This window comes from Panthera onca, chromosome F1 (genome assembly GCF_046562875.1).
Source record: "Panthera onca isolate mPanOnc1 chromosome F1, mPanOnc1 haplotype 2, whole genome shotgun sequence".
Lineage (NCBI taxonomy): Eukaryota > Metazoa > Chordata > Mammalia > Carnivora > Felidae > Panthera > Panthera onca.
Window position 1 is genome coordinate 3,514,218 of NC_138355.1, and position 22,043 is coordinate 3,536,260.

The window sequence follows — 22,043 nt, forward strand, 5'->3', positions numbered from 1 at the left end:
ACTGGGAAGAGGGGCGCCTTACTTCTGTCCTTTGTTGTTCTGATCCCCAGCAAGCGGGCTCAGTCCAGGTGCACCTATGCAGACTCCGAGAAAAACAGTCACGGTGAACACAGGAGGCGCTTAATACATGCTTGCTAAATAAGGACGACGTTCGCCTGTTCAACTGGAAGACACAGTTTGATGACCTCTGCGGGCGGACGAGGGTCCCGCACCGCCGGTCAGTGCGGTTTCAGGTCGTCTGCTACATGTGGGTGGGCAGGTAGGGGTCACGAGCATCCGCAGTGACCGTGGGAGCAGAGACAGAGAGGGTTTATGAGACTCGCACCCAGGCTCTCACCAAGACTGAACCCGCGGGTCCAGTGAGGAAGAAGAAAGTGCTTGTGAAGGTGATGTTTTCCTAAGCTCGAGGTAGATCTCAGGGCCCTTTAAGCGAAAGGGTGTCTTCAGTTGTGTTTGTGCAGATACGCGGAGGGGTGGCTGCGTAGACTGACGGGTACCCTGGAGACGCTGTTTGCTGGACAATGAGGCAGAGCCGTTTGGGGAGCGGCTTGGGAAGTTAGATCTGCTGCTTCTCAAGCTTCACAAAACAGCAGGGCTGGAGCCCGCTCTCAGACCCTTGGGTGTGTGGGGATTTGTGGGGAAGGCGCGGGTCAGGGTAAGAGCTCCGTGAAAAAAACATATGCCACCTTCAAAACCAAACAAGCTCGAGTCCTTGTTGGTGATCGAGCTCGGTTTTTGACGTTATGGAAGACGTTTCACATCCCCTCACATTCTTTCGCCTCCCGGGATGTGGGAGTAGAATTCCCTTGGTTTGATTTATCTCAGAGACGTGTTTCCCCTGGAGGCCGGCTGCCGAGTTTTGAGTTTCTGAGATGTGTGAGGTGTTAAAACACTCCTGGTGTCTTCAGGCTTCCTTGTGATGTGCTGGGCACTTCTAGAAGGCTCGGGGACAGACTCCTGCTCTGCCTGGGAAGAGCCAGGGGCACAGACAGGTTGCTCCGGTGTGAGGTTGCCCGTCTTGCGATCTTACCTGAGGCAGTGGTTTCAGAGGAAATCTTACGGCCTGAACATGGCCCTGTCTCATGGGGAGGGTCTTGCTTGTCACCAGAGCGTTGTGGAATTCTCACTGGGCCGGACGTGAGGGGAGACGCGGGCCCGGGGTCTGTGGGTGTCTGAGCCACGGATTGGAGCGTTGAAGAGCTTAACATGCAATCAGAAATCTTTTCCTTCCTTCCTTTCTTTCTTTCTTTCTTTCTTTCTGGCACAGAACTTCAGGGAACATGCTCTTTTAATACAGGGGTTTGGGACTTCATTTCAAAGATTGACAAGGGGTCAGGGGACATAATTTTTCTTTTGGGTTAAATAAACTCATTAGTCAGATTGGCTGGATCCTGACCTCAGTCACAGGATCCGGAAGTAACTGTGATGCCTGGTTCCACTTTCTCACATGGAGGCATGTGAACGCTGCCCATGTGACTGTTCACTGAGGCTCTCTCCCTACCGCACCGTTGCCCCCACGCTTATAACTTCAAAAATACCCTTTTCATCGTTACAGAGAGAAATAAAGACCATGAGAACGTTCCGAAGCTCGTCCCATGTGAAGGACCTGTTCTGCATGCTGTTTGCGATGCGGCAACATTTTGCTTGAGAAACACTTAAGCAGTATTTTCTGAAAGATGGATCCCTTTAGTGGCGCTTGCCCGCTGTTATAACTTGATGGGCGTCGGTTGTACAAATTCTCAATCTGTGGGTCTCAGCCCTAGCCACACACTGGGATCATCTGAGGAGCTTTTAAAAAACGCTGATGACCGCAGTCCATTACAAGGTGAATTAAATCAGAGAACCTGTGGGGCCAGGGCCCTGGGTCTGAAGGGTTTTATATTACTGAGATGGTTCTAATGTACAGAAAAGGTGGAGACCATTGGAACAGACTCGTAACTTTGTGAACATCTGTTGTATTTATTACAGTCGCTTCACGATTTGGAGCGTAGTCTAGGTGAACTGAATGTCGTGGCTGGCTCCTGGGTTACGATGGCCGCTCATTGGAGGGCTTTCCAGAATTTTTCTGAAAGACGATTGACTGATACTAATAACTGTGGAAAACCCCTCTGGGTTTATTTTCCGTGTTCTTAGTTACACCCGTGAGTTCATCTGACGTTGAAACTCAAAGATACAAGAAGCCTTTCTTTCTTCAGGCCGTAAGTGCATGTGGGGCCGGCGCTGTATGGGGAGTATGGGGAGATGCGGCGGGTGTTGTGTGGGCTGATAATTTTTGTGGATGAATGTGGAAGACAGATGTCTGAAGAGTGTCCTAATAACTTCAGCACAGCAGTAGTGTTCTTGACATACAGATTTAGGAACATAAGTGCTCATGGTGATAAGGTGTTCTTAGCTCTCACGTATCCCAGACTATAAAGAGAAGCTTCATTTTACGCTTCTCCTCCCAGGTAGGTCTGTTACCAAAGGCACACTCCACACAGAACAAAGGAGCACAGTGAGATTAGAAAGCCTGCCACCTGCCCACCCGTGCGGGGCTCGCATCTGACAACAGGACTGCTTTCCACATTCGGGGTTTTCTGATTTGCTGGGGCACTGTAAGATCTTCCTTGAGTTATTTAACTTTTATACTCTTTGTTGTAAATCTGGGAGGGAAAATTATGAGGCCGTTTTTTTCCTCCATTTCGTTAAGCTGTTTGTAAATACCGTGAACAGCTTCTGTAAAACTGGAACACTTAACATTTACGGTTCGTTGATGTCTTTATCAGTGTCGATTGTGTGTATTGAAAGAGGTTATATAAAAAAGACTTCATTTTCAGAGGTGGTGTTTGTTAACATAGGTCAAAACCACCTTCTTGATAATATACATTTAATAGACCGACAGTTGAGCTTTCGTGGTAAAAGAATAGTGATCTGCGACTCTCAGATTTGCCGGGACTCGGTCTGTTGGCTTCCTCATGGTGTGTGGGGGGCAGGGCACGTGGACAGGTGCCCAGATGTTTGCCCCGGATTGTGCAGGACGTGACTGCTAATGCATTGCCGTTTATGAGGAAGGGGAATGATAGCAATACCGAGAATTCTCTGTAACTCGTGAAGTCCCCACAGGGGAGTAAGTACAGACACTGCTAAGCCGTCTTATTGAAGGAGAGTTTATCGGTAGAAAGTTCACGAACTCAAACAAAAATAAGACAGTTTAATTTGTCTCAGAAGAAGAGAAGATCATATTCCCTTATGTAAGACCATTCTTTTCAGTTCCTTAACACTGGTTCTTTGATTAAAGATACAGATTTTGCTGTCAGGTCACAATTATGTTTTCATCGTCCAAACCCTCCCTGTCAACAAAGATTGGCTCCTGGCTGGCTTTTCAGGTTTGCATAACATGATGCACGAGTGGAAGGCACTTCTGAATTCAGTGGAAGAGGCCTCTGACGCTCTTGGATGCTGAACTGTACCTTTCAAAACTATCTTGGGAAATAGTGAATTCAGAGGCTGGTTTTCACGCAGACCTTCACACTGAATTTTGTACCAGCAGCCTCTGGCGGTCCCGGAAGAGCTTGTTGAACTTGGCGCTGGCCCGGAGGCATCTTGAGGTAGCGGGAGAGCCTCACTTTCAGAGGCAGCCTGGTCTGAGGCTGGATCCCAGTCGTGTGATTTACGTGAGTTAGTACTTCAGTACTTTGGCCCTCAGTTTTCTCTGTGATATCTGCTCAGGTATCGTGAGGCAAGTGCTTGACATAGTGAGATGAGGAAATCAGCTTTAATAGCCTTTTGGGGGGACACATCCCTGGAGACAAAACCTGGCCGACACCCTTCCAAACGGACCCGCTACAGACGAGCTCTGCAGTCGTTCCTCGTCAGTGACTGTTGGCTCCCTGGTCATAGCTCTAAGGGCTAAGGGGTCGACTTGCTGCCCCTGCTCAGGGACGAGGCCATCATTTGGGGGAAGCATCGAGCAGTGTGAGAGGAACCGTTTCATGTGAATGCGAATTTGATGAGTAATGGATACAAGTGCTCCCCAGACTGGATGCCTAAGGCCTGGTGTGCAGAGGGGCCCCCGGCGTGTCTGTCGCCCATCTACTAAACCTGCCAGCACGTGAGAGAAGAAGATCGTCTCACGCATTGAACTGGGCCCAGGACTTCAATCCACATTCAGGAGTCGCACCAGAACGGTTAAAAGCTGATTGGCTCGGGGCGCCTGGGTGGCGCAGTCGGTTGAGCGTCCGACTTCGGCTCAGGTCATGATCTCACGGTCCGTGAGTTCGAGCCCCGCGTCGGGCTCTGGGCTGATGGCTCAGAGCCTGGAGCCTGCTTCCGATTCTCTGTCTCCCTCTCTCTCTGCCCCTCCCCCGTTCATGCTCTGTCTCTCTCTGTCTCAAAAATAAAACGTTAAAAAAAATTTTTTTTAAAGCTGATTGGCTATTTCTGTGCACATAACAGTTTACGGGTTGTGAGACAAGCCATACTTGGTCACCAACTCGAGCCTCTCGTGTTAACTGTGTTACTTTCCTCCGCCTTAGTCGGAACGGCAGGCCTTCCTTTCTCCGTCTCTGCTGTCGTTCCCCCGCTTGCTGGCTCCGTGCTGCTTTAATTGTGCGTATTCTGCCCCAGCCGCGGCCTGGCTCTCCGGCAGCCTCCGCGCCTGGTTTGCCGCACGCACGGTGTCCCAGCGGCCGGCGTGTGGGCACGTGTTGGAGACCTGCGGCCTCACTCCAGGTGGGCGCGTTCAGAATCCGCATGTCAGCAACGTCCGCCCGTGATCCTTCTGCGTGAGAAGCACTGGGGTAGAGTTTTGTGTTTCACTTAGCGAGGCTGCTCTGGGGAGCACCGCCCTTCCCAAACAGCCGGCCACGGACAGCATGGGATCGTGCTCGCGTTCGCGTCTCGCCACTCGCTGGGACGTTTGCTCTCCTGAACCTGACGAAGCAAAGGGTTGTCCTAGAGCACATTGTGGGAGCTGGTGGGGTGTCGTGTACAGAGAGCCCTCAAACCCCTGACGTCGGGCTTCCTAGCCGAACCCCCAGACTCTGTGTGTGCCGTTGCGGCTGGAGCAAAACGGAGGGGTGACGCCTGCCACGCCGTTCCGAGCGTCGAGTCAAGTGGGATCGTGTGTGTGACAGTTCGGGGAAAGCTGCGGCAGCCCTGCCTGGTTAGTGGCCACGTGGTCCCTGTGGTGATTGGGGCGGGTGTGCAGGGTGCCTGGCATGACATTCGGATTCTAGCTTGCAGCTTTGGGACCACGGAGCACACCCCCGGGTGCGAGCAGCTGTTGCGAGGTTTTCACAGTGGCCCTTCCCGTGCGTTTGTGCTCCGGTGGCCACCTGATAGCTCGATGGCATCCTTTATGGCCGTGACGTTTAATATGTTGGCATCACGGTGATTACACAGTAGTATATCCACTGAGCTGCTGTTTTGTGTTTTAACGTGGTCATTTATACCTACTATAAAAATACGTAAAGCATGTATCGTATTTAGTTACATTAATGATACGTGTGTGTAAAGCGTGTATCGTATTTAGTTACATTAATGATACATGTGTGTAAAGCATGTATCGTATTTAGTTACATTAATGATACGTGTCCTGTGATTGTGTCTTATGTTACTTAAAGGTGTACGTTTTCTGAGTCCCAGACCAGGTTAAGGAGGTAATTGTGCGATCCCTGTAATCACATAAACTCCGATGCCTCTCCTCCCTGCGTTGAAACACAGACTAAAGAAGGGTCTGCCTGGGGCACCGCGCTCTTGGTTCCTAGGTGGCTTTGGCCCAACAAGTGTGTATGTTTCCAGAGATGGGGGAGGTATGATGAGATACGTTGAAACCTTTCTCTCAATACTTTGTACTCACCTGTTCTTACTCCTTAGCCTCGTTTTCATTTCTTCATCCAGTTATTCAATGCATTGTGCAGGGTGTTATCATGAGACAGCAGGTACGCATCAGAAGGTAAACAATTGAAAATGCCTGGGCGGCTCAGCCGGTGGCACACCCGACTCTTGGTTTCGGCTCAGGTCGTGTGTGATCCCGGGGTTCTGGGACCCGCCCCGCATCGAGCCCCGTGTTGGGCTCTGCGCTCAGCATGGAGCCTGCTTGGGGCTCTCTCTCCCTCTCCTTCTGCCCCTCCCCTGCTCACGTGCACTACCTCCCTCTAGATAAAAAAGTAAAATGAGATCAAATAGGTAAAATGCATCCAGTGTATTGGTTTAGTTATCTCTTAAGGTAAAATAACTTTGCTTCTGTTTTTACATTTTAATGATAACTACCTTTTGTTCATTATTAGTGACTGTGCTAGAGACTTTATATGCTGTTTTATTAGGATTTTACCACCATAAAGAAGACAGGCTGACAGTAAAAGTTGTACGCGGTACAGAAAGTGAGATGTGAAGTCTTCTCCACCCTTTCAGAATTCGCAGTCCAGCTCTCCAGCGGGAAGACCTTTTCTTAGGTCCTTCTGGAAACTATCTGTGTATCCTAATCATATGTGTATCTCCCTCCCTTTTTAACGAAATGGGTAGAGTCATACCGTATAGGCTGTTCTGTGGGTAGGCTTTATTTGTGTCAAGATGTACTTTGGACTTCTTTCCATCGTATACCCTGATCTAGCTCGTTCTTTTTTTAATCATGCAGAATGCCCAAGGTACAGATACGACAGAATCTGAATCTGTTACTGAGGATATTTTAGAGTGCTTCCAGTTTTCACTGGCAGACGGTGGTGCAGTCTGTAACAACCTTACCTGTACGTCTGTCTTTACACATTGTTCAAGTGTGTCCAAAAGAGAACTTCCTAGTACTATTGTGGGTCAGAGGGTGAGGGTGTTTAAAATTCTCATTAGCATTTCAAATTTAACTCTAAGAACCAAGGCTTAGAGACTGTAAGAGTGTAAATCATTTGACCCAGCTTCTCCAGGGTAGAAACTGGTAGGGTCAGCTTTCAAACTTAGATCCACTCACACCGTTTCTTCTAAGCTACAGATGTCTTCAGCTGTTGTTTTAAAGCATAATTTTGGCTTTAAAGCCAGGAAGCATTATTCCTTATCTTTTTATATTCTTAACGCTCAATCCAGCAATTATGATAATTCTTCCATTATAAATACACAGCCCTTTATGGTTTTGTGTATTGATTTTATATCCTGCAACTATACTGAATTCATTTATTCTAACTTACTATTTTTTTTTTTTTTTTTGTAGAATCTTTCAGTTTTCTATATATGGCATGTCACCTGTACATAGTGACAGTTTTACTTCCGTTCTGATTTGGACGCCTTTCTTTCTTTTTCTTGCCTAACTGCTGTGGCCGGGACTTCCAAGACTGTGTTAGAAGGGGTGACATTAGACCCCCCTCCTTTTGTTCCTGATGAAGGAAAAGCTTTCAGCCTTTCACCATGGAGTGTGGTGTTAGCTGTGGGCTTGTCATATGTGCCTTCTACGTTGAGATGTGTTCCCTCTGTACCTGCTTTCTTGAGAGTTTTTATCCAGGTGGATGTTGGATTTTGTCAAAAGCCTTTTCTACACCTGCTGGGACGACTGTATGATTCTTACCCTTCAGCGGGTGGTGGTGGTGGTGGGTCATGTTGTCTGACTCGTGAGTGTTGGACCCTCTTGTATCCCTGGAATAAATCCCACTTGATCACGACGTGTGATCCTTTTAACGTGTTGTCGAATTCAGTCTGCTAATATTTTATTGAGGATTTTTGCATCCACGTTCGTCAGGGACGTTGGCCTGTAGTTCTCTTTCCTTGCGGTGCCTGGTCTGGTTTTGCTGTCGGGAGAACACTGGCCTCGTAAGACGGCTGTGGACGTGTCCTTCCTCCTCTAGCCCTTAATGATTTTCAACACATTTTTATTTGCTCGTCATGGTCCTAGGACAGACATGGGCATCGGTTGTTATCCTGATTAATACATGTGAAGACCCGAGGCTCAAAGAAAAGAGAAATTAAAATTTAAAAAGTAATCAGAAGACTGTCCTTGGCCAAAGGCCGCGTGGCCCCCCAAGTGCCAGTGCACGCAAGACAACGATGCTGGTAGACAAGTGAACCGAGGGCTTGGGACTGGTGGCTTTGAATGTATTGAAACTGGCGTGTTATGTTCATGAACAACAGGAAAATACACTGAAACTTCTGTCCGTGCGGCCCCACGCCAGTGCCTCAGGCTTCCTCTTGGCTGGGTCCGCGTGCTGTGGCCCCGAGGAGAATGGGCCGTGACCGCGAGGTGGTTGTTCGCAGGCGCCCACCGTATTTGACCCCAAACTGGCTTTAAACTTCACCGGAAGTACTGCTTCACCGCTTTTACGATCGCGTGTACATTTGTCACCATAGTGTCATCTTACCATGTTGGCTCTTCCTCTGTCCCATCAGCTTTCCTGTTAGCTCTCTCGGTCTTCGGCTCAGACCAAGTTTTTTTCTCATCTGTCTCAGTGTTAAAGAAAGATCTTTCCCTCTGTGGACATAGGTTCATGCTTGACTTCAGATCAAACGTTTGCTGTCTTCCCGACCACCTGAATTCCTATACGAATGCATCTACCAAACTTAATTCATAGACATTTCTTAGAATAATTTCTTTTCTGTTTTTGCTCATCATTATTTTTTACTTGAAATTCACAGCTTATTTATAAGGTCAATTTGATTGTTCCTGTTTTATGATTAAAGAGACTGAATCATAGAACGTTCACATGACTTAGTTCAAATACAAGCCAGTCAGAGTTCAAATTATTCTTTATTTCCACCAGTTTTTAACTTCCCATCAGAAGACGTCTCCAAGTTAAGGAACAGGTTATGTTCCAAAACTTCATTTGTAAGTCGGATATTTGGCACTGGACTGCATTTTACCAAAGTGGGGGACGTGTTCCAAGGGCGATGAGGCCCCCGCTGCCCTTCAGAGATCTCTTTAGCTCTTATGTAAGGAACACATGAAGCATTTGCAGCAAAAATAAGAGAAAATGATCATTGTGATTCTGGTCACAAAGTTCTCCGTCTTGGGAGAAGCATCCGATTAGAAGATGGGGAAACAGGTGGAATCGGAGAGTCCGCGGGGGCGTCAGGCCACGGGGAGGGCTGTCACTGGCCGTGACGTTCTGTCTGAAGCCCAGTTTCTTGTTAAACCGAGGATTTGGGTTGTTGTTAGATAGTTGGCATGGCATGACTCCCCCGCCAGCTGTGATTAGTAGCATCTGTAGGATTGATGGAAAAATAGACTCTGAGGATAGTAACACCCCTGATGGAAAAAACAACCCAAAAAACCAGAGAAGGTGTCCCCTTTGATCCCCTGGCTGGAGGGGAGGGAGGTCTTGGGTCCCCAGGAGCGGGGGCTGCTGTGCTGGGTCCTGCAGAGAACGTGAGCGTCCTGGGTGGAGTTTGTCCCAAGAGTGTCCGTTGCCGGGAGCACGGATCGCACACAGCCAGGCCGCTGTGTGCTCCGGCAGACCCACGAGCATCGGAGGGTTCAGTCGGCTTTGAAAAAAGTCTTGCGCCCCTTCGACGTCCTCTGATGTAGGTCTTACTGATTCTGCAATATCTGCATCAGCTTTTTTGTTGTTGTTATGGCAAAAGGGGGGATACATTCTTCAGCAAAAGGAAGCTGAGGTGACAGAACCTCCCTGAGGTGTCCTCGGGGTGAGACCCCGCCTCCAGGTGGCCTTGGGGTTTGACCCCACCTCCAGGTGGCTTTGGGGTTTGACCCCGCCTCCAGGTGGCCTTGGGGTGAGGCCCTGTGATCATGAATTGAGCCAAAAGCTTAACCAGCAGAGCCTCCTGGGCACCCTGACATAAGGTGTTCTTAAGATTATTCAAATTATTCTAACTTGCACCACTTGCTGCCCTCAGGGTGGCCCTTCATTTTGTCCGTAACACCTGCATCCTCGCACCGATGCCTTGGTGGAGGGTTCAGGGGCGATGTGGTTGCCCCTCCCTCCCCTCCTGCACGGTTCTGACTGCTCCCCCATACTTCCCTTGGGGACGGGGATGGTACTGGGACGGGACGGCAATGGGGACGGGGACTGGACCGGGATGGGGATGGGACAGGGACGGGATGGGGACAGGACGGGGACAGGACTGGGGGAGCAGCGGGTCTGAAAACAGAAGTGGGAGGTGCAGGCGGGACACACGGAGCATCCCGGTCCCCGTGCAGGTGCCACCGCGTTGCCCCCACCCTCTCCACCCTGTAGATAGCCTCCCGCCCGGCCGTCACTGGACATTGTCGTGTCGCTTCTGTCGTAGGGCCGAGAAGCTGGAGCATGGCCGTGAGCAGCGGGAACCGCGATGTCGTGCTCCTGAGCAGTGGCGGCCCCGGCGCCCTCACGACCTGCAACGGGGACCTCGCCGCCCATCAGCTCTCCGCAGAAGCGCCCGGAACAAAAGTGTGCGTGAACGGATGCCCACGGGTCAACGGCTCGGCGAAGTCATCCCGTCTGGCCGCCGACGTCCCGCAGCGAGCACCTGCCATGTGCCGCTGCCCCGCGCACCCGCCCTGCCCCCCGCCGGCCACCCCAGAGCCCCAGCCTGACCCTGGCCTGGGCCCCTGCTGCCCACGGCCGCACTCTGACTTCCCGGCACCCCCCTGTCCACACCGCACGCCCGCCTACCAGCCTGCCTGCCGCCTGCAGCCGGCCTGCTTCTGCCCGCACCGCCCGTGGCCCGGCCACTTCCCACACCAGCCCGGGCCACAGCACACGGCCAGCGTCAGGTGAGTGTCCGGCTCCCCAGAAGCGGGGACACGTGTGGCAGAGAAGGGGGACCAGTGCAGCCGAGATACGCTGTACCGATCCCGTCTGCCCAGTTCCCACCCAGACCCTCCCTTACTTCCTGCCTGCGGGGCGGTTCCCCGTTCCCCGTGGCCCTGGCCTCCAGAGGTCAGTCGAGTTTGTGTTCGACATTTCTGCCTCCTTGTGGGGGACACGTTTGTGATGTGGCTGCCCAAACGTGACCAGCCTTTATGACAGAGAACCAGGAAACGGCTTCCTCCTGCTCCCTGCGTTCGTGTGCTTGGGGTGTGTGCAGAGCCGACCTCCCCGTGCGTGCGGGTGGGACCCACACGTGTGCAGCACAGAAGTTTGAAAGCTACGCGTTGGGAAGCATTCGGGGTCCGGCGGACTGGAAAGCCGCAGGCAGGTTGGGGTCCTTGCCGGCTCCCCCAGTCCCGGCCGGGTTTGTCCCGCGGGCACCGCAGGCGAGCGACGTCAGTGTATTGGGTGAATGTCCAGTGGGTGCAGAGACCAGGTATCCGCCCCAGTTTTAGGTGATGAGTTTTACAGGAGCAGGAGAGCGCTCTCCTTGGCTGACGCGCGTCTCGTTTACTTGCGGGGGGACCATCCGTCTGGTGCGCAGTTTGATCAGCGCGGACGCTCGTGTGGTCCACATCTTGGCCCGCTTGGAACGTTTCTTTCTGGGGTGACCGGGGAAGGCCCCTCCTGCCGCCGTCTGGCTCCCGCTCTGCGTTGGTTCCGCCTGCTCGGGGGGCTCTTGGGACTGGAGCCCTGCAGGGTGTGTGACTTCGCATCGGGCAGTTGGAGCCCAGCAAGGTGTTGTCAAGGCTCCTCGAGTGGCCAAGTGCATTGGTTTCCCTTTTTGCTGTGGAGCAGCTGCCCCTGTCTGTGTGCGACACAATTGCTCTTGCTTAAAGAGTCTGTACAGACTTGCAGTTACAAGTCCCAGCACGGAGACTATAGCTGGTAATACTGTATCGTGTGTTTGACTTTTGTGTGTTTTTTTAAGATTTTTATTTTTAAGTAATCTCTACCCCCACCGTAGGGCTCAAACTCACAACCCCAAGATCAAGAGTCACACGCTCCCCAGACTGAGCCAGCCGGGCACCCATGAATTGCCTATTTGACAGTTGCTAGTAGAGTATATCTTAAAAATTCCCACGGCAAGAAGAAACTTCCACGACTCTATGTGGTGACAGATGATAACTAGACTCTTTGGGGTGCTGGTTTCACAGAGTGTACAAACATCAAATTAATTCATTTTGGCGTTCACCAGAGCCCTTTCCCCGGGTGGGGGTGGGAGGGACTCGTGGAAGCCACGTCCCGGGCGTGTCCTCCCAGCCCTCCCAGCTCCAAACTGGTCGTGTGGTGTGACCAGCTTTCCGCTTTGAGTTAAACGGTGTAAGTAGTTGACTTCCAAGTCATGTGGCCGTCGATACTGACGCTTTAGAATCAGCAGTTACGTGGTTGCAAGGTGTGAGGGGAAACAGTTGTACGTTTTGAGGCTGCTCCCTCCTTTAAAAAACTTCAGGGAATGTCAAAGCCGCGAGCAGGGAACCGATTCTCTTCATATGGCAGGTGTGCCAATATGTTCAGGACCGAACATTCCTCAAAAACTTACTTTTAAAGAGAGACTCCGGTGTGCATGGAGCTTGAAGCAGAATGGCGCTAAAAAAAAAAAGATTAAGATGCGGTATTTGTCCATCGAGACAAGTTACAGAAAAAAGCGTGGACTGTTACGGGAGAAACCTCATAGTTAGGATTTTTTTCTCAAGAGTTTGAGCGTCCTGGTGAACTGTTTGTAACAGACGTAGCGTCTTCAAAGATGCGTGTAAAGGCGGGTCTGTTTCCAGGTCTGTTGGTGACACACTTTATCGTAAAACCCGTGCAGCCAGACAGAGCTCCAGACAGAGCTCCTTCCTTATTCCATCCGTACGCTTGCTAATATGTATCATTGGCAGTTTTTCCTGAGTGCTTCCCCGTGCGGGGCCTCAAGGATGTCATTCTGAACAAGGCGAGACCTCACGGAGCCGTAGGGCGGTGGGAAGGGACACGGGAGAGCAAACTGGCAGCCGTGGCATTGCGAAGCGTGGGCAGCCGTGCGGACACGGGCACGGCTTGTCCGGCGTCTTGCCCAAAGCTGGGAGCCCAGCTGCTGCCCCGCTCGGTGTGCCTGGGGCCAGGAGGAGGGGAGCGCGGCAGTGAGAGGGGCGGGACCCTGAGCCCCACCCCCGGGGCCTTGCAGGGCACAGGAAGGCCATCTCTGCATTTCGTCTGCGGCCTGTGGGCGGGCATCATAGATTCGTGTGTGTGCGTAGACCTTTTTGTTGCAGAAAGTATACCCGGCGTGCGGTCGGTCACCGTAGCCTCTTTAATGGGCACCGCTCAGTAGGAGAACGTACACCCGCACCGCTGTGAAATCACCACCACCATCCGCCTCCGGAACATTCTTCATCTTCCAAACTGAAAATCCGTACCCACAGAACGCTGGCTCCCCTGGTCGCCCCCCCAGTGCCTGGCAGCCGCCGTCCTGCTCCCCGTCCTGGACGTGGACGCGGCCGCTGGCACCTTGTATGCGGTCACACGGTATTTGTTTGTCCTTCCGTGACTGCTTTCAGTCCACGTGGTGCCCCCAGGGTTCATCCAGCTTGGAGCGGGTGTCACAGTTCCCTTTGCAGAGCTGGGTGACTTCCCACGGCATGCACAGACGTTGTGCGTGCCCACGCATCTGGTGACGGCCACGTGGCCTGCTTCCCCCTTTTTTCTCCTGCGGATGAGGCTGCCGTGAACCTGGGTGGACAAACACCTATTTGAATTACTGCTTTTAATTCCCTGGGGGCACATTCCCAGAAGTGGAGCTGCTGACTCAGGTGGTAATTCTGTACTTAACATTTTGAGGAACCACCAAACTGCCCCCTCAGCTGCCGCGCTGTTCTGTTCCCCCCAGCAGCGCACACTCTTGACAACACGTTACTTTGCAGTAGCCGTCCTAACGGGTGTGATATTATGGGGTCTTAAGCATAAAAGATACGCAGTCACATTTGCATTTTAGAGAAGCCCATGGCCTGCATTGTGGGGGGTGGACTGACGTGGACGGGAACACTCCCGGCGTGGACTGACGTGGGCCGGCACTGTCATGGACGGGAACACCACCGGCGTGGACTGACGTGGGCCGGCACTGTCGTGGACGTGGGAACACCACTGGCATGGATGGGGACACCACCGGCGTGGACTGACGTGGGCCGGCACTGTCGTGGACGGGAACACCACTGGCGTGGACTGACGTGGGCCGGCACTGTCGTGGACGGGAACACCACCGGCATGGACTGATGTGGGCCAGCGCTGTTGTGGATGGGAACACCACCAGCATAGATTGGAACATAACTGGCATGGATGGGAACATGACTGGCATGGATGGGAACACCCCCGGCATGGACTGACGTGGGCCGGCACTGTCGTGGACAGGAACACCCCCCGCGTGGACTGACATGGGTCAGCACTGTCGTGGACGTGGGAACACCACCAGCATGGATGGGGACACCACCGGCGTGGACTGAGTGGGCCGGCACTGTCGTGGACGGGAACACCACTGGCGTGGACTGACGTGGGCCGGCACTGTCGTGGACGGGAACACCACCGGCATGGATGGGGACACCACCGGCATGGACTGACATGGGCCGGCACTGTCGTGGACGGGAACACCACCGGCATGGATGGGGACACCACCGGCGTGGACTGACGTGGGCCGGCACTGTCGTGGACGGGAACACCACTGGCGTGGACTGACGTGGGCCGGCACTGTCGTGGACGGGAACACCACCGGCATGGATGGGGACACCACCGGCATGGACTGACATGGGCCGGCACTGTCGTGGACGGGAACACCACCGGCATGGACTGATGTGGGCCAGCGCTGTTGTGGATGGGAACACCACCAGCATAGATTGGAACATAACTGGCATGGATGGGAACATGACTGGCATGGATGGGAACACCCCCGGCATGGACTGACGTGGGCCGGCACTGTCGTGGACAGGAACACCCCCCGCGTGGACTGACATGGGTCAGCACTGTCGTGGACGTGGGAACACCACCAGCATGGATGGGGACACCACCGGCGTGGACTGAGTGGGCCGGCACTGTCGTGGACGGGAACACCACCGGCGTGGACTGACGTGGGCCGGCACTGTCGTGGACGGGAACACCACCGGCATGGATGGGGACACCACCGGCATGGACTGACATGGGCCGGCACTGTCGTGGACGGGAACACCACCGGCATGGACTGATGTGGGCCAGCGCTGTTGTGGATGGGAACACCACCAGCATAGATTGGAACATAACTGGCATGGATGGGAACATGACTGGCATGGATGGGAACACCCCCGGCATGGACTGACGTGGGCCGGCACTGTCGTGGACAGGAACACCCCCCGCGTGGACTGACATGGGTCAGCACTGTCGTGGACGTGGGAACACCACCAGCATGGATGGGGACACCACCGGCGTGGACTGAGTGGGCCGGCACTGTCGTGGACGGGAACACCACCGGCGTGGACTGACGTGGGCCGGCACTGTCGTGGACGGGAACACCACCGGCATGGATGGGGACACCACCGGCGTGGACTGACGTGGGCCGGCACTGTCGTGGACGGGAACACCACCGGCGTGGATGGGGACACCACCGGCACAGACTGATGTGGGTCGGCACTGTCGTTGGCAGGAGGACCACCAGAATACCTGTTGCAGTATTTCCGGTAAAAGTGGAATTTAGAGAGTCTCATGCTAAAAGGGTTTACAAGGGAGAATCTACAGGATTTGGTGAACGATTGGATACGGAGGCAGGAAGGGAGGAAGAATCATGGCTGGTGTTCAGTTTCACGGCCAGAGCAGCTGGGCGGGTGGGTGGTGAGACCGTTCGCTCCAGCGGGAGCAGCTGGAAGGAAGCAGAGCCGAGCGGCGATGGCCGTGGCGCATGACCTCCCTGCCCCATGAGGCAGCAGCACTGCTGGGGGTCGTCTTCAGAAGAGGACTGAGGCCCTTGGCCTGGGCCCGGCACGTCCTGACTTGCCTAGCTGTGCTCCAGGCGAGGCGTCGTGTCTCTCAAACCAGGGAGGCTCCCAGGAAGCGAGCGGAGGCGTGGCAGTAGCTCCTGTGTCGGCGACAGTGCACAGGACGTCCTCGCTGAGAAATTCTGAAAGTGAGGCTGCCGCGTGGTGCTCCGTGCCTGCGCTCGTACCCTGCCCGGCGTGGGAAAGCCGTGGGAGCGGCGGTTCTGGCCGCCAGTCTGTACCGTGAACTTGCACTCGGAATCTCTTCGGTTTCCTTTTGTGGTTTATGCATGTTGCTTTTTTATTGATTGTCTCAAATACTCCGGAGTTCTCAGCTAGGGTCGTGGATGTATCCGTGACTTGGTAAGGGCAGACGTGCCCACAGGCCTTCGAAGGGGGTCCTCGAGGCTGCCGGGCCTGCGGTAGCCACGTGTGCGGACGGGAAGTCACGTGCTCTCTGCACCCAGGCCACAGATGGGCCAGCCTGTGGGTGTGTGTTCTGTGTCGTAGGTTTTATTTGTTTATAAAACATGTAAACCATGGAGAATGTTCTCAACACGCAGTCAGGGAGAAACTGTAACTTTATCCTGGCCCCCCTGTTGGCATCTGTCCCTTTCCTTACCTTCTGGAAAAAGGTAGGTTCTGTTTTCTCCCTTCTTGGCGCTTTAGGCTCCAACACGTCTTTCTGAAGATTCATTGTATCAGTCACCTGCGTGAACTTTGTTGCTTTGTGACATTATCTGTTACCGTCTTGATTGATAAAATCGCTGCCAGGATCACAGTATACCCTATTTTAATCCCGTTTATCACCAGATATCAAGTAGCTTACAAAGAACTCACTTTAAAGCTTCCAGTTCACTTGAGGGTTCCCACCGGCATACCCACGGTCTGGCCATTAATTCACGTGTCTGATGGGGAACACCCAGGAATTCAGCAAGGCAGGAAGTAAGGTCTTCCTACCAAGAGACAAGGCCTCCACCCAGCTGGGCATCAGAATCACAATAAATGAGATAATAATGATGTCCCCTTTGCACTAGCGAAAAATACAGAACTCTGGGCCATCAGAGGAGGGCAGGGGGCCTGTGGGTTGATGGGCCAAGGGCTTGGACAGCCCTCGAAGGGTGACCATCCAGGCCGTGGTGTCGGGACTGGAGGGAAGGGGCGAGGGGAGTGTGTGCAAACCTGAAAGCATGTTTGAGAAGGAGAAAAGGGGTCGTGTGCATGGTGACGTGAGGGCGGCTCCTGATGGGACATTCTGAGCACGGCCCGGCGGTCTGTTCTTTCTCCTCCGGCGTCTGGAAAATGCCTCTCTGGAGCCTGTCACACTGCGTGGCTTGAAGGAAGTGTGGGATCTTCTTGCCGCTTGGAAGGGTGGTGGTGTTAGGACACGATTAATGAGTTGCGCACCCACAAAGAGCAGACAGATCCTTAGTCCCAACTACACTTGCCTTGTGGTTCGGTCCTCGCACAGGCCTGTTCGTTGCTGTGGCAGAGGGCTCTGCGGATGCCTGGCCTGCCACAGATTCAGGTTCGTGGCCAGATGCAGCCTCACCTCCCTGGTTTCGTGGGCGGATGGTGACTCTGAGGGTCCCCCGGGCCCCGGAGGCAGGAGAGGGGTCTCAGCGTGGAGGAGACCGTCCCTGCCTGTACGTGCCCTGTGACGTTTGTACCTGTGTCTCTTCCTGCAGCCCCCGTGACTTTTCTGGTCCCTCTCAGAGGGACCCCTCAGCCACTGCTTCTTTTCCACTCTTTTCTCTCCAAAAAGCAAGAAACGAGAACTCGTGTTACGTTAAGAGGTTCTACCACCTGAAGTCTTGCTTTGTGTCGGTGTATTTTGGTGTCCTGGGGTCGGATTACAGCTGTGAGCGTTGTCACCCCACTGTCTTCCTTTGATGCGCGCGCCCAGCAGTGACCCACCCTTTCTGCCTTCCTGAGCCCCGGCAATTGAGTGATTTCGATTCAGCTGGGAAATTTGGGACAGAAACCACCGGAACGCTTCATCCAATGTGGCATGAATCTGGCATTGACACACCCCAGGGTCTGTGATTTGCTCAAATCGCTAGACTCAAACCGTGGCTCTTCTAAGATGTTGGAGCAGTGAGTGGAGAAGTCAGCATTCAGCAAGGATTAGTGAGTGCTCAGGGTTAAGTGCCGAACACGGGTAAAAACCGCACAGGTGCGAGGTGGTGTGGACAGGGTGAGACCCTGGGCAGACTCTGGGTGGGTCGTCCACCGTGTTCTCTGAGGCACGGAAGTTGAACATCATGTATCCGTTCACGTGTTAGTACAGAAGCGGAACCAGACTATAGTTTTGTAAGTTGTGCCCTCCTGTTCTCTCTCGCCGACCAAACGTTACTAACAGCCTCATAGTCCTGATTTACGGATATTCACAGTTACAGATGTTTACGAATATCCACTTTTACGGGTGTAGACCGTGGGGCTGCTGGGCGGCAGGAAGGAGCGGTCACGCTGCATCCTTCAGGCGTGTGCTGTGCACGGTTCTTCGGTCCACTGGGCACCGTTCACGGGCTCGGGACCCACGGGTGCCAGTGGCCCCCACGCTGGCCACGTCCGTCCTGGCAGCAAGACTTCCTGACAAGGCTGTCTCTTCGCGGCAGCAAAGTGGAGCTCCAGGGACGAGAGGAACGGCGGTGGTTGACATTCTGTCCACGTAATCCCAGCTCAGGGGGGTCCGACTGCTTGTATCTTGTGTGGCAGAGAAACGTCAGAAGGTGACCTGAGCGTCGAAAGCCGTAAGGACCCGTGGCAGGTCAGTATCTTCCAGGGGCCCCCGTTACGTCCCGCAGAAGCCTCGGCCACGTTGTGGACACCTGTGGACGGCGGATTTGCTCTGTAGCTGCTGCTGTCTTCTTAGCAGAGCTAATGACTCGGGCACCGAGTATCCCTCGGCCGTGGGGACGCGGCCTGTGGAGGTGCCACTGACTCGACCTCACGACTGCATTTTCCTGCCACCTCTGTCTCGTGTGGCGCAGGTCTGCGACGGCGAGCACGGCTTCCTAGGACTGCACCTGTGCTCACCCGTCCTCACCCCTCCTCACCTGTCCTCACCCCTCCACGCTTGTCCCCACCCCTCCACACCCGTCCACACCCGTCCTCACCCCTCCACACCCCTCCACACCCGTCCTCACCCCTCCTCACCCCTCCTCACTCGTCCTCACCCTTCCACACCTGTCCTCACCCCTCCACACCCCTCCACACCCGTCCACACCCGTCCCCACCCCTCCCCACCCCTCCCCACCCGTCCACACCCGTCCACACCCGTCCTCACACCTCCACACCCCTCCACACCCCTCCACACCCCTCCACACCCGTCCTCACCCCTCCACACCCCTCCACACCCGTCCTCACCCCTCCTCACCCCTCCTCACTCGTCCTCACTCGTCCTCACCCCTCCACACCTGTCCTCACCCCTCCACAGCCGTCCACACCCATCCTCACCCCTCCACACTTGTCCTCACCCCTCCTCACTCATCCTCACCCCTCCTCACTCGTCCTCACCCTTCCACACCCGTCCCCGCCCCTCCTCACTCATCCTCACCCCTCCACACCCGTCCTCACCTCTCCTCACCCCTCCTCACTTGTCCTCACCCCTCCTCACCCCTCCACACCCGTCCACACCCGTCCACACCCGTCCTCACACCTCCACACCCCTCCACACCCCTCCACACCCCTCCACACCCGTCCTCACCCCTCCACACCCCTCCACACCCGTCCTCACCCCTCCACACTTGTCCTCACCCCTCCTCACTCATCCTCACCCCTCCTCACTCGTCCTCACCCTTCCACACCCGTCCCCGCCCCTCCTCACTCATCCTCACCCCTCCACACCCGTCCTCACCCCTCCTCACCCCTCCTCACTTGTCCTCACCCCTCCACACCCCTCCACACCCGTCCTCACCCCTCCTCACCCCTCCTCACTCGTCCTCACTCATCCTCACCCCTCCACACCCGTCCTCACCTCTCCTCACCCCTCCTCACTTGTCCTCACCCCTCCTCACCCCTCCACACTCGTCCTCACTGTCCTCACCCCTCCTCACCCCTCCACACCCGTCCACACCTGTCCACACCCGTCCTCACCCCTCCACACCCCTCCACACCCGTCCTCAACCCTCCTCACCCTTCCACACCCGTCCTCACTGTCCTCACCCCTCCACACCTGTCCTCACCCCTTCACACTCCTCCACACTTGTCCTCACCCCTCTTCACCCCTCCTCACTCATCCTCAGCCCTCCTCACCCCTCCACACCTGTCCTCACCCCTCCTCACCCCTCCTCACTCGTCCTCACCCCTCCTCACCCCTCCACACCCGTCCTCACCCCTCCTCACCCCTCCTCACTCGTCCTCACCCCTCCTCACCCCTCCACACCCGTCCTCACTGTCCTCACCTGTCCGAGTCCTGGTGCCACCGCATGCTGGCTTTGTGTCCCTGGTAAATCCACCTTAGCCATAGTTTCCGTCGTCTCTGCAGACGTGGGAATAACTGTGGCCCTTCACATAGCACCTGGAGTCAGTCTTCCTGTCCTGGTTCGTTCCTTTTATTTTCTCCCCAGTATAGCTGTTGTTGTTCACTCTGCCGGTATCGTTTCAGAAATCAAGCTGTCGGTGAATCTGGGTTGAAATAAATGCATGCTGTGTTCCTTTTCACTCTGGTGTATATAAATCGAGCATTTCATCCCGCCGACCCCACCCCCACCCCGAGAACAGCAGATGGTCACTGAGTTGCTGTCTGGACGAGGGGACGATGTTGAGAATAAGTGGTCCGTCCTGCCCCAGAGACCCGGGGCCGCTCCCCTGACTCGCATGGAATCGGAGTCCTGGTTAACTTGAGAAGTCTGGTTCGATTTAATCTCGACCTCACTGAAACCAAGGTTTATTTTTGCGTTCCTTAAAGTAGTCAGAAGTAACTTTTAAAACAGGATAGCGTTTGTAAGGTCTAAAATGTTCCGAGCTCGGCTGCCAGCGTCCGTCAGTTTGGCAGTCAGGTGGCGTGAGGGCCTACTTTCCAGCAAAACTTCCTTGGGGACTTGTGTGTCTTACAAATGAACTGATCTCACAGGGTGCTGTGTGCTCTGGAATGCACACTTCGGAATTTGGACCTCGGTCGTCTTTTACTTTCGCAGTAAATGTCAGCAAACAAAGCTCTCTCTGTGTTCTGTAGACCTCGCACGGCATTTGGAATGAAGCAAGCATGTTCCTTCCCCACCTCCTTTCCATATCGCTGTGAGTCGCTTGGCAGATGCTAGAGAGTGCAGAACAGGAAAGAAACGGATCAAATTTTCTCCTTTTCCTTTTGGCTAAAGAAAGTGTATAAAGAAAGGTAAGTCATTCGGCCAACAGCAGACCCTGACGAGAGGCGTCGTTCCGGATCAGTTCTGTCTCATTTTCAGGAAGACCGCCATCGTTTGTCGACTGCACCTTGTCATGGGATAGAGATGATGAGTGCCAAAACACGCGCTCTCGGAGCGCAGGGTCAGAGTTCAGAGGGCCACGCGAATCCCAGAGAGGGACACAGACGCACAGGGCTCGCGGCCGGGGATGTGAGAGCGGGAGGCCTGGAGGAGGTAGGAGTGGGGGCGCGTGGGGGGCGGCACGCAGCCTCCTTTGTCTGGAAAAGGCCCCTGAGGAGGCGTGACAGCACGTTGTGTCCAGTGCGTGCGTCTCACGGGCTCTGGAACCCTGGGCGCTGCGGTTGTTAAGCTCTGGATGCCCAACATTGTGTAACCACAAAAGAACTTACTATCCAAGGATGCATACACAGCAGTTACATTCTTCTCACACCTTTGACCCATCGATCTTTCCCTGGGCTTGTGGAACCATTTTTTGGCATGACTGTGTATCTCCAGGGCCTAGCGAGGTGCCTGGCCCTTAGTAAATGCTCAGAAATTAATTGTTCAATGAGCTAATAAGTAATTGAGACCCACCAAGTCCTTCCGTGCAGAGCATAATTTTGTGATGTGATAATTTGATAATGAAAACCAGGAGCCATTGGTCTGATGCAGTAAAGATATTTCCCAAATGGTGGGAGAAGACTCAGGAAGTTTTATTTCCCTAAAAACACTCTTATTACTGTGATTTGGGGGGATACTGCCTTCTGTTCTTTAAATCTCCCCCCAAATGCATTGGTTTCCGACTTTAAAAAACGAATCACAGACTCCTTCATGAAGAGCAATGGCAGGGATTGTAGAGGGCCAGCCCCTCCCGTAGAGCCCAGGCTGCTTTCCTACTTGAGGGGGGTGGGGGGCAGGGAGACAGCCAGGAATAACCTGTTTGCTCAGCCCCGGCCACC

The 22,043-nt window shown here is 54.1% G+C and overlaps 1 protein-coding gene across 12 annotated transcripts in view; it reads left to right on the forward strand.

Moving 5' to 3' along the window:
* The window catches only part of DISP1 (dispatched RND transporter family member 1), a 185,870-nt gene that overhangs the window by 122,560 nt on the left and 41,267 nt on the right, over nucleotides 1-22,043 (forward strand). For 11 of the 12 annotated variants that reach the window (XM_078440603.2, XM_078440602.2, XM_078440601.2 and 8 more), the window contains one exon: nucleotides 10,201-10,666. In XM_078440603.2, coding sequence (XP_078296729.1) covers nucleotides 10,218-10,666 — 449 coding nt within the window. In that variant the 5' untranslated portion in view covers nucleotides 10,201-10,217. Of the gene's footprint in view, nucleotides 1-1,555; nucleotides 2,199-10,200; nucleotides 10,667-22,043 lie in introns of all 12 variants that reach the window. The other variant, XM_060643266.3, reaches the window with a different exon arrangement.